This window comes from Cloeon dipterum, chromosome 4 (assembly GCF_949628265.1).
Source record: "Cloeon dipterum chromosome 4, ieCloDipt1.1, whole genome shotgun sequence".
In the NCBI taxonomy this organism is placed as follows: domain Eukaryota; kingdom Metazoa; phylum Arthropoda; class Insecta; order Ephemeroptera; family Baetidae; genus Cloeon; species Cloeon dipterum.
Genome location: NC_088789.1, coordinates 10,053,093 through 10,068,813, shown reverse-complemented (window position 1 = coordinate 10,068,813; position 15,721 = coordinate 10,053,093). Strand labels below are relative to the sequence as shown.

Here is a 15,721-nt window from a genome sequence, read left to right as displayed (position 1 = left end):
ACTCTCCCACCTCCGACAGTGTGTTGTGACTGTACTATGCAATGGGCCAGATGATGTTGGCTGCCAGCGAGTGGATATTGTGCCTTTTGATTTAGTATGAGAACCGAGAGCGCAGCAACGCTTTGGCAGAGACCACTTGGTTCCTGAAACCCTCGATCGTTCGTAACACTGAAGAAAATCACATGACGCTGACCAACTAATCTGCAGCTAGTAATCTTTTCGCCGTTTGACACTTGAAGGACATCGCATTATTCACCAGCTGTGAGACTCGCAAATCATTTAAAATAATTTTCACCAATTTCTCTTTCTACGCTGCATAATAAGGTGGTCGAGCAAATAAACAGAAATGTCGGACAGAGCTCGTCTCCCCCGCAGACCGTTAAACCGCTACCCACCAAATTTTGAAGACCAAACCACTGATTCTGGAGGAGAGTCTCAACCACTTCTGTCATCAGACGGCAGTCGTACAAGCAATAACAGCTACACGTGCGTCCACTCTTAATTTGATCTCACACTAAAATAAGAGCATTAACTTCTTCTCTTCCTCTTCTAGTTCAAGTTGTTTAGATATTCTTTACTTCTCATTTCTATATTAATTTTTCAAAACTCTACACGCTGTGGTTATTCTTAATGGCTTCCTAACTATATTGGCTTTGTACAATGCTCTCTTGCAGAATGCCTGTTTGTATGTTTCCTGACTCTGAAACAAGTGATATGGAATATGTTGCTAATTACCAGAGGACCAGAGAACTATTACGCAAAACCTACTCAAACAAGTAAAGCTATATTAATAATCTCTTTCTAAACTATTTGCTTCTCTAAAATAGTCTTGTGTTATTTAAATAATTCAAAGGCCGTTGGATCACATTAGCAATAAAAATTAATTTAACAGCCGCAGACCATTCCATTACCACACCCACAGACGTATATCGGGACAAATTGATGAATCCTCCTCAGCAACATACAATCGATTTCAGTACTACAATAAGTTGAGGAGCACAGTGACAGTGGAAGAACCAGCCCTGGTAACTATTGATTTTATTTGAAGCGAAAAGCAATTAGAAATGTGAAGGTTTAACCTTAAAATTTTAATTTGAAATGAAAAATAAAAATTTCCAATTCATTATTTATTTTAATTTGTCAGATTTTTAAAAATATAAGTACCAATTCAATAAATTTGTCAACCTTATTTCTGTTTACCAACATGAAGAAATGTCTCTAAAAAGCAATTAGCTGTTCAATGTAGTGTCTTAATTAAACGTTAAAAACTGTTACTAAGTGCTCACTAAAATAATATTTTACAATTTTTTTCTTGTTTGGTCATAACCTTGTCTTTCTTTCAATTTTTTCTATCAATGCGACAAATTTCATTTGAAGATGTAGAAGTAAAAAGCTCTCCTAAATTTTGCTTCACAGATTATACCTGATCATGTGATCCCGCCAACATTCTTTTTACCTTACTTCCCAGGCACGGAGAGGCCGACAGGCAAACAAAGCAGCATCGTCACTATGTGAGTGAAATTTTAATTTTTTACCTCTCCTTTTTAACGGCTTGCATTTAAAAATAAGAATTACGTCACTTATGGGTGTAATTTCGATACACGCGGTCAATGGAAAACTTGACGTGATTTTGTGTCCGCTGACCTTGCGGATGGGGGGTTATCTTGGGGCGGACACTTGCGAGTATATGGCCATGACTATTTTTGCACTCCTTGCTCATGATCAATGTTTTTGCGTCTTTCCAGTTTCCGTCACCGAATAATCAACACACTGACCCAATTAAAAGTAGCGTGAATCGACTGAATTGCAAAGATTACGAGAGATCGCACTTCTTATTGTGCGTTTTTTTCTCGTCGGTCACGCAGGGGGCAATTGTGAATCATGCGTTAGGGTCATGCAATTCAATTTTTGATATTTGCATGTTTAATTCATAAGTTCCTCCCTCTACTACGACTGAATTTGTATTATATTCATAATTTCATTTTAAATTATGGGAGTTTCCACTTAAATTAGTTTAATCGTTTTGCGTTTACTGGTTTTCAATCAAATAGTCTTGTCAATTAAGTGTTTCAATGATTCCTGTGTGTAATTGAAATATCAAATTATTACAAATTCAGTGTTCTATTTAAAAGATGTGACTTGAAACACGACACCGTCTAGTTTTCGCTACCCGATACTCGTTTTTTTTTCATTTCATCCTCGCACACGTGAATTGAATGTGACAAGTGCTTCACTCGGATCAAATTTTTTCCGACGAGGGGCTCAACGTATCGAATAGCGCGTCAGTCTCATTTCTGTCGCCGTCCCTTTTGACTGCACTGGCTCAGCCGGCAAACTGAGTTTGGTGCTCCGGCCCGCGTTCTCGTTCTCCCACTCCAGCGACTGTGAGAGGGTTGAATGCCCCCTCGCGAGGGACGCCGCGAATCACAGGCACAATTCTGGCAATGGGGGTGGCTGGCCCCGTAGAGATGATCCGCGTGTCTAGACGGCCGCTGCACTCACAGCCCAACCAGACGCATGCAGCCGAGATCGATCAATTTGAGGTCGTCTGCAGGGCGCACGCATCCCAGACATTTTGGCAAAATAAATCCGATTCGTTTGCCGCAGCCCTTGCACTAAGCTCGCCACCGCCAGCTCGAGTTCTCTTACCATTCAACAAAATCTTTTCTTGCTCTATTTTGATTGGGGTTTTCATTCTACTGTGGTGTCTTTCGCTAAATATATAATAATCCCCAAATTTTTAATTCTGAATTATCTTTTAAAAAGTTTAAAAATAAACTAATATAATTGTAAAGAGTTAAAAATTGTGGCATTGAAGTCATTCAAGTTAAATTTTAATTATTGCAATTTGAAGTCATGCGGTTTTTTCGTATCTTAGGAATGCATTGAGCAAATTATAATAATCTGAATTGGCTAAGGGATAAATAATGCAGTGAGTGACCATTTTTAAAGCATATATAAAGTCATGTCCTTGAACGCAGCGAGCACAGCTTCAATCATTGCGATTTTTCGGCCTGCGCTCATGCAATTTCACAACCTCACCTTGAAAGTCTTGCGAGACGCCATGAAATTATCATCAGTGTGCAAAAACGCTAATATGTGGTCAAATTTACTGTACCCCAATTAAAGAATTATTAAAAAGATTGGTCGTCTCGGCAGCAATGTAAAATTCTAACAGAAAAATTAAGAAACCTCTCAAAGTTTTGTTGACAATTTGTAATATCCGCCACAATAAAGAGAACCCAAAAAGTGTAGTGACGATCGCGTGCATAGAATCAATGTGCTTATGAATTGTCCATACAAGTGCGCATGCAATTTGCAATAGAAAAAGCAATGATTTAGTATTTGTGTCTTCTTACCTGGCCTGCCTGACTGAGCAGAGCGTCAGCCTAGGTCATGGTTTCGCGGACGACTGGAGCCTCTGCTCGGAAATTGCAAGGCTCTGGTGGGTGATTTCAGCGCCAGTGCATGCGCGTACCTTGGGCATTGGCATAATCAAAATTCTCTGCCTTTCGCGTGCAGCCAACGCTTGTACAATATAACTCTGACCTTGACTCGCGTAATTTGCAACCTGTTTAGACCTTGCAAAATTCAACTAAAGAAATTGTTTTAAAAAACATCTATCTATCGTTTAAGTCCAAACAATTCTAGACATGATCAAAATTTAACCGACACATTTTAATCTGCGAATAATTAAAAAAGTCATATCCTTCTTTTCAAATAGCTTTCCTCGGCAATCGGTCGACATCAATTTGAATTTTAAATAGAACTGCGCACTTGGGGCAGGGTCGGCGACTTACAATTCGTTTCGAGTGCTCAAGTTTTTCGCCACTTGCACGGCGGGTCATCGACCTCTGTTGCCATGACAACGAGACAGTCACCATTTACAATGCGTGCATCTCTTGTGCCGCCAATTTTTAGCCGCTTTTGCTGCGTTGCTGATAACCTTTGCACCCTGTTATGTTATAGTTAAATCAGAACATTCCAGCATAACTTAAATTCTGTTCTTGGATTTGTTTTTAGATTCGCAATATGGAACACAATCATGGGTTCATCTTTGCTCTCGATGCCATGGGGAGTGTCACAAGCTGGCCTTGGCGGAGGCCTTATTCTGATGGTTTTCATGAGCACTATTTGTCTGTACACCACTTGGCGCTTGCTCAAGATCAACCAGTTGCATGGTATTTTATGATTTTTTTAGCTGTCATGATAATGCTAATTTTTGTGCAGGAGGCGAACACACCGAGGTCCCTGACATTTCAAGAAAGCTGCTAGGTTGGCCTGCTGAAATAGCTGCTAAGGTTTTTTCACTTGTCGTGCTTTTGGGAGCCACTATTGTTTATTGGGTTCTGATGTCAAATTTCCTCTACTACTCTGTGGATTATTTTTATAGTGAGCATTCTTGTTTTCCCTAAATATTGCTTTATCTAATTGTTAATTGATATTTTTAGCAAAGTATACGAAAAATGTTGATGTCTCCAATGCATCTAGCGGTAAATACATAATTTTTAAAATACTTATTTGTTAAATTTAACTAAAATGTATAGTCCTGTGTCCAAGTGCCAATCTACCACCAGTTCACAACGAGACCGCAAGTTTCTTTGGCTTCCTACTGGCATCACAAGATGACGATTATCACAAGTGGTGGAATATGAACTCGACAGTGCCTCTTGTTTTGATTCCTTTCATTGCTCCGCTTATAAGTTGCAGGAACGCGACTTTTTTCACAAAATTTAATTCAATTGGTATATGAATTAACTTATTTTGTAGCCGCAGTGATTATTTATGCTTTCTGACAGGCACACTCTCTGTCTTTTACCTATTGGGCTTTATAGCAACGAAGGGCGCTCAGTGGGGTATAAATGCAGATATTCATACACCCACTAGTCCGTCCTTTACACCAATATTTGAGCAGTCCTTCCCTGCGCTCTCGGGTCTCCTTGCTCTCTCATTTTTCATACACAATATTGTCATAACTGTGATGAAGAACAACCGCAATCCAGAAAACAATGTAGGTTGATATCGCTTCAAATGATATGGCATTGAATTGAACATATTTTTTCAGGGCCGTGATCTGTCCATTGCTTATGGCCTTGTGACAATGACTTACATCCTCATCGGGTTTGTTTTCTATGTGACTTTCCCCTTGGCAAAAACCTGCATTGAGGACGTAAGATAAGAAATGTTTTGATGAGCTGGTGGAAAGTTTGATGATATTATTTTCAGAACATCCTGAACAACTTCCCTGCGTGGGATGTGATGGCCGTTACTGCCAGGATCTTTTTGCTCTTTCAGTTGGTCACTGTATTTCCACTAGTGGCATACATGATCAGGGTCCAAGTTTTTGCAGCTTTGAAACTCCCAGCAACTGCCTTGGAGGCCAGAGTGCCAATCCTTACTCTTAACACCGTTATTGTCTGTCTCTGCGTTTTGTTTGCAATTTTTCTACCAAAAATTGGAACAATCGCAAGGTATTTATCTACTTAACTTTCAATTCTAATTTATTATTTGAATTTTAATTTGCAGGTTCACTGGTTCAATATCTGGAATGGTCTACGTTTTCACTCTTCCCTGTCTGCTGCATATGGTGTCGTTGTTCCAAGAAAATAGGCTAACCTGTCTCCAAGTTTTGATTCATACAATTATTCCGCTTGTTGGTGCTATCAATTTACTAGCTCAGTTTTTTGTGCTGTAATTTTTTCAGGCAAGATATCTCAAATTATGTGTGATACGCGTGATATGACAAATTCCAGCAAAAAGCTGCCTTATTGCAAGATAAGCTTCAAAGACTGATCTGATATATGAGAAATTTTAAGTTATTTGAGTACCTTTTTAAGTAGTACCTTCATTGAATGTGTTACATTACTTATCTAGTAAATTAATGTTCTTTAAGATCTATGATGTGAGGCCAAAGATGTGTTAAAGATTTCAAACTGTGAGATTTTCAGGATAGTTTCAATTTACAACAAAGTTTGTACAATAATATTCTACTTGTCACTCATTCATTGAAATTCGCACATCCGCACATTTAACACTGTAAATTTATCAACTAGTCTCACTTTTTTTCTTCTGGAATAGGCTCGAATCCTTCTTCAACTATTCTCTTCTTGAACACTTCAAATTTACGTTTTCGCTCAAAGTGTTTAACCTATAAAACCGAAAATTGTCATTATGTGGTTGTACCTTAAACTAGTTCAAGGATTTCTTTACCCATTGACCAGGGCATTTTGATGCAAAAACCTGGTACAGATCTTGGCATGCTTTTTCTGGGTCTAATTGCTTGCTTGCTTCAGCTTTGTCTAAACACTTCCAGTAATCATCTCTTGATTTCCAGCATATTGATCTTTCCTCTTTGTTGAGATGAGGCATCTTGCTATAAAATAAAAGTTAATATTATTGTATGTATACAAACTGTGATGGTATGTATTTTAATTTATTTTGTGACCCAAGCTAATTATTATGATCAAATTCGAGAAAAAAGCAATATTATAACCAGGTTACGTAAGAAAATAATACCACAATAATTATAAACACATCCTTTCGATAGGGGATATTTTTGAAAATATCGAAAACGTTTAGCCCGCACCTTCTAGAAGATATATAAAAACGTCGCACTGCTGTCTGAAGCTTTTGGGTGTTAACTTTTTAGCGGTAGAAGTGACAGTTTCAAAAAATGAACTTACATATAATTATATTATTAACTGGACAAAACAGCCCAGACAGCGTGCTGCTTCTCGTTTCCAATTCCAGCTGATCACCACCAGTTTTGAATTTGCCGCGCTTGCCGCTCACCGTGGCTCGCTTGTCCGGCCAATATGGTGGTGTTCATGGAAAAATTGCGAGACTATTGTTATTTTCCATGAGCTGCTCTGACTACAGAAGACGAATGGTGACACAAGGATCAAGAAAATGAACGCGCCGGCAACCACCAGTGCCCTTCTGCGCAGCAAGCTTCGTTTCCAGCATCGTTAGGCCTCCAAGGGCTTCGCCAATCAAATGGACACGAAAAATTCTGAGCAGCTCGGGCCATGTCCCGCACCCTCGGACAGTCCGAACGCTGGGAAGGGGCAGCAGACGGACGAATGTATTGCAACACAATTTAAGAACAGACTAGGACTTAAGAGTGCAGTGAACGGGGTGGTGGTTAATGGCGTGGACGGTGCGTCACACTGCTGTCCGGACGTCCAGCCATGCTCTAGTCAAAGTGCGGACTGTGTTAATGAACCTGTCCCATGCCATAGTGAGGAGTCAAGTGGATACAGTTCAAGCCACGAGGAGAGTCGTCAAAAGTCTGTCAAAGAAGAAAGCTCAGACTCTGACATCCGCTATGTCTCCTACGGGTCGGAGCTGCAGATGCCGGACATCATGCGCCTCATACAAAAAGATCTGTCCGAGCCCTACTCCATATACACCTACCGATACTTCATACACAACTGGCCCAAGCTCTGCTTTTTGGTATTTAAATACATAATGACACTTTAAATTTTCTTGTAGAACTATTTTTCTAGCAAAACCAGTTAAAATATTTCAATAGATGATTATTGCCGTTCCTCGATTATTTAATTATTACACCCTTATTTTTAGGCAATGTGTGGAGATGAATGCGTGGGAGCGATTGTCTGCAAGTTAGATTTACATCGAAAAATTTTGAAGAGGGGTTACATCGCTATGCTAGCAGTGGATGAAAAACACCGAAAAAAGCGGATAGGTAAGAAACAATAAATTAACTTGTAGTACTTAAAAGGAATTTTATCTAGATAAATTTGTTAGTGGCAGTCATGGGCTCTACTGAAATCAGTAAATAATATTATAAACCATAAATTTTAATTTGTGTCAATTTTTGATCTAGCAAATATTTAGGATCCTGACCAATCTTTTTAGTGTTAAAAAGTTTATATTTATCCCACGGCTAAATTGATTAAACAAGTTTTACTTGGAATCTCCTTAAAAATAAAAATCACCGCAGAAATTTCTAGAAGTGCTTCTTTTACAGGTTCCAACTTGGTTCTAAAGGCAATCAGAGCTATGATTGCAGATGACGCCGATGAGGTAAATTTACACCATCACCAGCATATTATTCTCCAGCATTTATTCTGATATAAACCTTTTTAACATGCAGGTTGTTCTGGAAACCGAGATAACAAACAAGCCCGCTCTGCGACTGTACGAAAACCTTGGGTTCGTCCGAGACAAGCGCTTGTTTCGCTATTATCTGAACGGAGTCGATGCTCTGCGACTTAAACTGTGGCTACGATAAACCAATGAACTCTTCTGAAATTAGCATTACCATGTCTTAACTACAGATCAGATTGTTACTCGTACGAGTGGTTCGAATTTGCGTTGGCCGTGTTGTATGAAATGGCTGAATGAATTCTGTCAATTGTTGATGCTGGTTCTGCTGTTGAATGTTAATATCAGCTCATCAGTTTGGTTTTGTCTGCTAATAATTTCTGTCATCATTAAATTTTCATCGCATTAAACTAACATGCTTCTTTGAAAGTGACAAAATGCCTTTTTGTATAGGACCAGGAGACAAAGATTAAGTGTTAAAATTACAAATTGTTAAAAAATATGACTACCTGGAAACCATGCCCTCTTTGTTTTAGTTCTGCTATATCTGTTAAACTTGTGCAACCGTGAATAGAATAATAAAATTTCATTTCTTTAAATACAATGACTTACGGGTTGAAAATTGCATTCGCCCCCACCCTCCATAGTAACACACACGATTGAAACATGAAATTAATTTAATCAAAAGATATTCATTGAACAATATCTTGCTTGTACACAAATTCTGATTTATACGCGTCACCATTGTCGCAGCTTTCTTTGCAAGTAAAAATCGCTATGGTGCCCCAATCAATACTTTTGCCAATTTGATCCAGAGCTAGGTGATTCAACATTTGAGGTAGAATCTGAAAACAAATCAGTTAGCTTTATATCAGAGAAGAGATAACAATATTGTATTACCTGGAATTCAAAGGTTCTCTCTCCTCCACAATATTCACATGGCGGGATAGCATTTGGTTGATGTTCTTGTGACACCCACAGTGGTTCTCCATCTTTTTCGTATCTCAAAACTTGAGCAGCGGTTGCAGCAATCCTTTTTTTGAACTTCTTGAAGACAACATCTTCCTTGTCCTCATTCATAGCATCAAAATCTGGATCTGCTGATGAGTCCCCTATAATGTTTTTTAACATGAATTCTAATTCCATAACAGTAGCAGAATAATATGAGAAGAGCGCAGGAGCCTTGAGAGCATTTATAATAAAATATAATTGCATACCATGCATGGTTCCAGCTTTGCCTTCCTTAATTAAATTTTCATATTCCTTCATTTTTTCCTCCTCAGACTTTTCCCTTTTTCCTTCTCTTGCTTCATCCGTCAATTCCTCTGCTTCAATTTCTATTTCACACTCTGGGAGCAACAGTGGGCACTTTCTTTGAGGGTCAGCTGGAAAAAATGAAGCAGTTCAGAGATACAAATCGCACTCTCTTCAACAGAGAAAATTACCTTTGCCAGATTTACATTCCAAATTGTGTCCTGCTTTCCAGTCAGCAACCTGGTGCTCACGGCAGCAGTAGTTCACTGATTGGCATTTGCCGCAGTGTGATGTGCCCTTTAAATTGCAGACTCGGCATGTTTTAGTGAAATCGGTCACTTTACATTTTGGCGAAAAACTTTTCGATTCGACTGGTGGGCTGGATGAAAAATATTCGTTTTCTCTCTTAAGCTGGCATCGAAGAACTACTAAGTTGTCAGACCGATTCGGCTCGCAGCAGTCTTCGTTTCGGCAGACGAATAAAAATAGAGTCCGGTGGAAACATTCGTCTGTGCTCATGATGGGTGCATAAATTTGGCAAAGAAAAATGCACGGATTTTTGCATGTTTTGCAAAGGACCCGGTCTGCTGCTGGTACATGTGAAAAGTTCAGCCAGGCTGGCTTTCCACCAATCTTGCTTGGGAAGAAATGACTTTCCAGTTTCCACGGGTCGCATTTTTCTGCAAATCCCAAGTCCACCGACCCAGCGTTGTCCAAATCCAAAAACTCGTCGTCCATCTCCATTGTGAATGTTTACAAACTTCTTATTTAACCGCAGAGTGAGAAAATCGCAATAATTTAGCAAAACCACTGCTTTCAATTGGTAAAATTGCAACTTTTCGAAACAGTCGAAACACCACAGCCAACTAAACACGTGTGGCCGTGTGTGCCTAAAGCGTTTCTATAAATTTAAAATAAACATAACCAACAAAACATTGATGACACCCAGCTGGCAACTGGCAACCTCGCTTTAGTTGCGGAGCTTGAAGCCACGCCCACACACAGAGTAGAGAAAATAAAAATGCGCGATATTATTATAGTTCTGTAAAGACAATAATTTAAATTTGACCGTTACTCGTAATATAATATTAACATTTGTACGGCTTTTATATTTCAGTCATGATAGCAATAAACAATTATTATTTAAATCATAATTTTGTAACTTATCCATGAAATAGGGTGTCACTCTAGTAAAGCCTAGTAAAGCCGAAACAAGTGTTGGAGAAATAAAAAATATTGACACTCTCCGCAACTAGAAAATACAATGTTATTATTTGTTATAAAATAATTTGCAATCAAAATTATCTTTGCGGATGCAGAGGAGTAGGGATCAGATTGAAACTGTTATAAGATATTTCTGTTAATTCAGTCCCAATATTATGTCATATTTATTCATCTTAATTCATATATATATTTAATGAAAAGAGGTTCATGTAATCCAAAATCCAATAATACATCATGCTGATGCAAAATTTTTCATGCTAGGCATAATTTTTCCAAATGGCATCAGAATAGAAAAACTGGTTTTCTCTAAACAGTACCACATGCATAAAGCAAGAACTGAACAGCATAATAACAATCATGTTGCTGCAGCTGATGAAATACTGACTGATATAGCTGTCTTCATAGCACACATAAAATTGACTTTAACAAAACTATTTCCGCCAAAATCTATTGAAATTTTGAAAGTGAAAAAACAGTTTTTGTTCTTGATAAGGTGAATAGAATTATTGATTCTTACAAAATTTGCAAGGTATCTGAAAACAAAAAGCAACACCTACAGCTTTAAATTTTAGACTGATGCTGTATTGACCCATTTCAGCTTTGTGATGGGGGCAACATCAGGGTGAGAGAAAATACAACCAAAGCTTTTGCAGCTAGCTCCAAACCGGCATGGCTATAATATACATAAAAATTAGGTTTCTCCTTTTTCTTTATTTGTTGAGCTCACCTTGGGATGGAAAAATCTGCAATTCATATTGGTACATCCAGGGTAGAAGCGACAAATCGTAGGGCCGACAGGCTTTACCGGAGCTGCAGGTCGAACCACTGGAGCTGTAATTATGTTTTGTTAGAAAACCTAAAACAATCCAAAAGTAGACATACCTGGCACAAACTTAGGAATGGCAACAACAGCAGTGAAGGTTCTTGGACTGGCGTGAGTGAACGGACAATCTTTTCGAGTGCAAGCAGCATCAAATTTGCAGTTAGGGTGTATATATAAGCAGCGGTCACCAAAGTTGCAATTAGGGAAGTTGCTGGATAGGTGAATTCATAGATAAAATATTTCATTCATTATATTAAGGATACTTACTTGCAAGTAGTCGAGGGGTGGTGAAAACCACAGCTGTCACCTTGTCGGCACGCCGGCCAAAATTTGCACCTCTCCATGGTCTTTTTGACAGGCTCAGTGGCCACTGGTTCCTCTGAAATATTTTTAATTTTAACTCACTCTCTTCGATTTCAGTTCAAATTGATAGTTACTGTGGCATTTCTCCTATTTTACAGAGAAGTTAAACTACAAAAATATAACTCTGCAAGGTTTAACAACAAGAATTGGTGTAATGTTTAATAAGGGCATACTTCAGAGGGGTTCAAAGATACTCAGATGTCAAATTAATTAGTTTTTCAAGCCTTAGGAAACAACATCAACTAAAATAAAATACATTGGCTCTACACTGTGTGGTTAATTAATTCTGCGCGGTTAGCTAATAGTGAATATGCTACGAGGAAAAATTAAATAGCATACGTTCTCGTAATAGACAGCAGCTGTTTCGGCCTTGCAGGCCTCATCAGCAGTTCTTTACCTCAAAAGCTAAATTCATAACTTTGCTGCAGAAAATTCTTACTGTACTGCTGATGAGGCATGCAGGGCCAAAACAACAACTAACTACTGTACAAGAATGTGTTATTTAATTTCCTGTTCCTCCTAGAACTTTCTCTAATAGCTAATCGTCCAGAGTTAATTTTAAGAGCCATTCAGTTTTTTTCATATTTTAAGATTTAGCCAGTGTGCGTATTTCTTCATTTTTTCTTTCAATCAATTAAAATAGTGTATCAGAACACACCTCATTCAATCCTTTTTCAGCGCTCTCAGAATTCCTTACATAATTTAAATTCTACTTAAAAAGGTACAGTGAAAGATTTTTACCTGGTTCAGGTGTGAAAACGATGCGTTTACGCTTTGGCTTGCTGGGTGCATTCTCATCAGCCAGCTGCCCTTCGTCAATGAACTCCATCTCAACGCCCTCTTCCTGCAGCATCTCAATGTCTTCGGCAGTAGCCCTCAGATATTTGTTGGAGTACTCCTCATATCCATCCAGCGTAATTAAAAACTGGGTAGGATTTCGGTTCACATCAGGTTTTATGATAGGACTTGGCTTGTAAGTTACCGATGGTTGATTCTTGCTGGTTGTGAGCTCAGGCACGTACGCTGAGACAAAGAAAAATTAGGCGAACGGTTTTTCGCAGAATATTAATTCGTACCATCCCCTTCATTCATCTCATCATCGTCTTCTTCAAGATCATACTTCTTCTCTGCTGCCAAGTTGCGCAACGTAACTTGGATCTTTTCTCTAGGACCAAGTCTATTCTTCAGGTTCTTGGTGAAAAGCTGGTAGTTAAAAATAAGAATATTATTTGTCATGGAGTTAGTTTTAAATCATATTTATGCTAGAAGATGTAAAATTGAAGAAGCTAGAAAATTACAATTTTAACTATTCAAACGGGAATTTAAGGAATGATGCCTGGACTGACAGTACAATGTAAAAATGATAAATGGAAATTTTATATTTTCTTTTTAAAAAAAATTGTGTTGAGATACCGATCATAGAATTAAAGAGGATTGATACTGCAAAATTTGCTACAAATGCATAAAATAATCCCCAAGGAATTCATCAAATGTGATTAAAAAATTAGATGCCAGAAATCGTACCCTGCCGCTGCTGGGGCAAAATGGTGTTAATTGTAAGCTAGCTAACGCAAAAATTTTGCACCTGATTCTTAAGTGATGTCTGATCTCTAAATTTAAGTTTCATCGTATTCAAGATGGAAAATTTTAAACTTTTAGCAAATGTTCCAACTACTGTAAAATACACAATTCCAGCGAAAGGAAATATATTCCTAACCTGATTTAATTATGATTTAACCAAAAAATTTTCCTTTTTATTGATAAAGGATAAAAGTTTGTTAATTTGATTCTTTTTATAACCTCTGCTCAGAATTTCCCGTGGGCTATGGGCCGAGCGGATAACATGAAACAAGTGGCCCAAGTGGCCGCAGAGCAGCTATCTTTTTTCGCCTTCCTGAATTCAAACGCCAGACATTTATTTGTCCCTATACCCACTGGAAAGGTGCGTAAACCAGCAAGTGTGGTGAGTCGGCGCCGGTGCGCCTCCCAGCCCTTTGGGCTATTTGAGCATTTTGAGTCACTAAACTAACCACCTTTTGCCATCTCCGACATTGGGCAGCCACTATTAGATCCTCAAACTGCTTAAATATCTCCCACTGCTTTGACACTCCTGAGAATGCACTAACAATGCGAGCCAGCAGGCTGATTCCTTTTCTGAAATATGTTGAAATAATTGCCTATTTTTAATTTTGAGAAAGGCATGCACAGACTAAAACATCAAGGGGTAACTAAATTTTTAGATTATCATCAGCAATACCTTTGGTCTCGAGTCAGCTTCTTCTTCCTCTTCAACACTTTTTTGTCTAGCAGTAGTGATTGATTTTTGCGCCTCATTGATAGCCTTAAGCAGAAGAAATTTGGAAGGGCGCGCTTCCGGAGGCAAGGTTGTTCTTGGTTTGATCCTAACAACACTGGCGACACTTTTTGGCTTCACTTCCTCCTCTTCTTCGGCTTTGCGCTTCAGCACAGCGCCAATTCTTGACATTACCGACACTCTCGGTGGAGGACTTGGGCTTTTGCGTTTTTTCGCAATCACTTGTGATCGAATAACAGCTTGCACAGGTGGAGATTCATTTCTAGACCTGTTAGCCACGGACCTCCGTGCCCTGAGCTCTGCAGTCGTGATTGCCGGATTGTTGCGGTATGACGGCCTGGACCTTGACGATTCACTCTAAAAAATGATGGGATAAATTAAAATGAATATCACTTTGGCGTTCATCTTACATCATGATCGCTGCTCATCTTCTCAACGCGACTAACTTTGCTTCCATTTGGCTGCTCTTCAGCTAGCAGTTCTTCTTCTTCAATTAAGTCAGTTTTGATGTTGATAAAATCGTCATCCTCGTCCTCATCAACGTCACTTGTCTGGAAATTGTGAAAGTTTAAAACATAGAAACTTGCAGCCATTTAATTATCTCACCATCATGACTGGTTCTCTAGGTTTAGCAGTGGCAGCTTCCATCTTTCTCTCAGAGACTGATTCAGATCTAACAACAACTACCGAACTTTGAAGTCCTGATGTGCTAGGAAACGATTCCAATGGAATTGTTGGTTCCTCTTTGACAGTCTTCTTCAGTTTGACAACTGATTTAACTTTACCCTTAGATTTTGAATCTGGACTGACTTCAGAAGGAGTCTTCCCAGTCGCTTTGACTACCTTTAATTTCTTCGGAGTGTCATTTAAATCCTTGGCAACCTTCAGTTTCTTCTTCTTGTCCTTGCTGTCACCATCCTTAACTTTCTTTTTCAGAGAGTCAGCAGTGACAGATTTTGATTTCTTGTTCACAGTGGCTGCCACTTTGTATTCATTGTCAGTAACAGTGACTGTGATCTGCTCCAGTTTCTTCAAAACCTTCTGTAACCAACTAGTGAATTTATTCGTGTCTTCTTCCAGGAAGGGTTGCAAATCTTTGGCCATCTGAGTCTCTTCTTTTTTGTTGGCCGCCATCACCATTATGTAGTCGATCAATTCATCGTCGACTGTTTTCCCAAGCTCCATCAGCCGAACTTTGATGGCCGAGCGTATTTTTTTGCCCACCTCAGAACATACCAATTCCATGGTGAAGCAATAAATTAAAATGCAGCGTACACAGCAATGTTCAAGTGTCAAGCTGCCTCACACAAACATCAACAAACTAACGCCAATTCCCCAAATTCATGAACTAAACCGTGAGCCGTCGACCAAGAAACTGCTTCTGCTTGAGAGTGATACCATAAACAGCTGACCTTAATGATGGCCGCCGGTAGGCCTCACTGCTAGTTAGAGACCTGAGGGGGCGTGATATTCAGTTGTCACAAAAAGCGAGTGATTTTTTGTTTAATGTTCTCAATTTGAGCACAGTTTGCTTATTTTAAACATAACAAGATTAATTTTTGTCTTAGTAGTTTTGATACCAATGTTAATGATAGTGAATTATAATGACTTGATAAAAGTGAAATTTCCTTTAAATTTCCCGCTAGTAAATTAAACGGACGCAGCAGGGAAGC

General features: G+C 38.8%; 5 protein-coding genes across 7 annotated transcripts; 2 read left to right on the top strand and 3 right to left on the bottom strand.

The window, feature by feature from the left end:
• Positions 1–12: 12 nt before the first annotated feature.
• On the top strand, positions 13–6,417 carry LOC135944644 (neutral amino acid transporter 9-like). Of its 2 annotated transcripts, XM_065491737.1 has the most exons (13): positions 13–261; positions 325–486; positions 675–776; positions 893–1,025; positions 1,417–1,511; positions 4,024–4,181; positions 4,231–4,392; positions 4,452–4,493; positions 4,548–4,745; positions 4,800–5,011; positions 5,066–5,170; positions 5,227–5,471; positions 5,527–6,417. In XM_065491737.1, exons 2-13 carry the CDS (start codon positions 347–349, stop codon positions 5,693–5,695), a joined length of 1,761 nt encoding a protein of 586 aa, XP_065347809.1. In that variant the 5' UTR covers positions 13–261; positions 325–346; the 3' UTR covers positions 5,696–6,417. The 2 variants fall into 2 exon arrangements, with proteins under 2 accessions (XP_065347809.1, XP_065347810.1); XM_065491738.1 differs by lacking the exon at positions 675–776 and having other exon boundaries at positions 14–261.
• Positions 5,972–6,369, bottom strand: LOC135944653 (cytochrome c oxidase assembly factor 6 homolog). The gene is made up of 2 exons (XM_065491751.1): positions 6,211–6,369; positions 5,972–6,148 (listed from the first exon to the last, which is right to left on the bottom strand). Exons 1-2 carry the CDS (start codon positions 6,367–6,369, stop codon positions 6,056–6,058), a joined length of 252 nt encoding a protein of 83 aa, XP_065347823.1. The 3' UTR covers positions 5,972–6,055.
• A 579-nt stretch (positions 6,418–6,996) lies between the features above and the next one.
• LOC135944650 (N-alpha-acetyltransferase 30-like) lies at positions 6,997–8,674 on the top strand. The gene is made up of 4 exons (XM_065491748.1): positions 6,997–7,455; positions 7,585–7,708; positions 7,994–8,049; positions 8,120–8,674. The coding sequence occupies exons 1-4, from the start codon at positions 6,997–6,999 to the stop codon at positions 8,255–8,257; spliced, it is 777 nt and encodes a 258-aa protein (XP_065347820.1). The 3' UTR covers positions 8,258–8,674.
• Positions 8,675–8,729: 55 nt separating this feature from the next.
• Zfrp8 (Zinc finger protein RP-8) lies at positions 8,730–10,256 on the bottom strand. Its single transcript, XM_065491743.1, has 4 exons — positions 9,516–10,256; positions 9,288–9,455; positions 8,971–9,182; positions 8,730–8,915 (listed from the first exon to the last, which is right to left on the bottom strand). The coding sequence occupies exons 1-4, from the start codon at positions 10,066–10,068 to the stop codon at positions 8,763–8,765; spliced, it is 1,086 nt and encodes a 361-aa protein (XP_065347815.1). The 5' UTR covers positions 10,069–10,256; the 3' UTR covers positions 8,730–8,762.
• A 420-nt stretch (positions 10,257–10,676) lies between these two features.
• Nab2 (Nuclear polyadenosine RNA-binding 2) lies at positions 10,677–15,459 on the bottom strand. Of its 2 annotated transcripts, XM_065491734.1 has the most exons (10): positions 14,655–15,459; positions 14,459–14,599; positions 13,992–14,405; positions 12,811–12,937; positions 12,717–12,757; positions 12,476–12,659; positions 11,639–11,750; positions 11,431–11,582; positions 11,276–11,379; positions 10,677–11,221 (listed from the first exon to the last, which is right to left on the bottom strand). In XM_065491734.1, the coding sequence occupies exons 1-10, from the start codon at positions 15,291–15,293 to the stop codon at positions 11,117–11,119; spliced, it is 2,019 nt and encodes a 672-aa protein (XP_065347806.1). In that variant the 5' UTR covers positions 15,294–15,459; the 3' UTR covers positions 10,677–11,116. The 2 variants fall into 2 exon arrangements, with proteins under 2 accessions (XP_065347806.1, XP_065347805.1); XM_065491733.1 differs by having other exon boundaries at positions 12,476–12,757.
• Positions 15,460–15,721: the final 262 nt, after the last annotated feature.

Coding starts and splice junctions, on each gene's coding strand:
- LOC135944644 (XM_065491737.1), top strand. CDS start 347: ATGTCGGACAGAGCTCGTCTCCCCCGCAGACCGTTAAACCGCTACCCA. Junction 487..674: donor ACAAGCAATAACAGCTACAC/GTGCGTCCACTC, acceptor GCTCTCTTGCAG/AATGCCTGTTTGTATGTTTC. Junction 5,012..5,065: donor ACCGCAATCCAGAAAACAAT/GTAGGTTGATAT, acceptor ATATTTTTTCAG/GGCCGTGATCTGTCCATTGC.
- LOC135944653 (XM_065491751.1), bottom strand. CDS start 6,369: ATGCCTCATCTCAACAAAGAGGAAAGATCAATATGCTGGAAATCAAGA. Junction 6,149..6,210: donor CAAAATGCCCTGGTCAATGG/GTAAAGAAATCC, acceptor TCGGTTTTATAG/GTTAAACACTTTGAGCGAAA.
- LOC135944650 (XM_065491748.1), top strand. CDS start 6,997: ATGGACACGAAAAATTCTGAGCAGCTCGGGCCATGTCCCGCACCCTCG. Junction 7,456..7,584: donor GGCCCAAGCTCTGCTTTTTG/GTATTTAAATAC, acceptor CCTTATTTTTAG/GCAATGTGTGGAGATGAATG. Junction 8,050..8,119: donor TTGCAGATGACGCCGATGAG/GTAAATTTACAC, acceptor TTTAACATGCAG/GTTGTTCTGGAAACCGAGAT.
- Zfrp8 (XM_065491743.1), bottom strand. CDS start 10,068: ATGGAGATGGACGACGAGTTTTTGGATTTGGACAACGCTGGGTCGGTG. Junction 9,456..9,515: donor GGAATGTAAATCTGGCAAAG/GTAATTTTCTCT, acceptor CATTTTTTCCAG/CTGACCCTCAAAGAAAGTGC. Junction 9,183..9,287: donor CAAAGCTGGAACCATGCATG/GTATGCAATTAT, acceptor AAAACATTATAG/GGGACTCATCAGCAGATCCA.
- Nab2 (XM_065491733.1), bottom strand. CDS start 15,293: ATGGAATTGGTATGTTCTGAGGTGGGCAAAAAAATACGCTCGGCCATC. Junction 11,751..12,475: donor CGTTTTCACACCTGAACCAG/GTAAAAATCTTT, acceptor AAAATATTTCAG/AGGAACCAGTGGCCACTGAG. Junction 11,380..11,430: donor CATTCCTAAGTTTGTGCCAG/GTATGTCTACTT, acceptor ACATAATTACAG/CTCCAGTGGTTCGACCTGCA.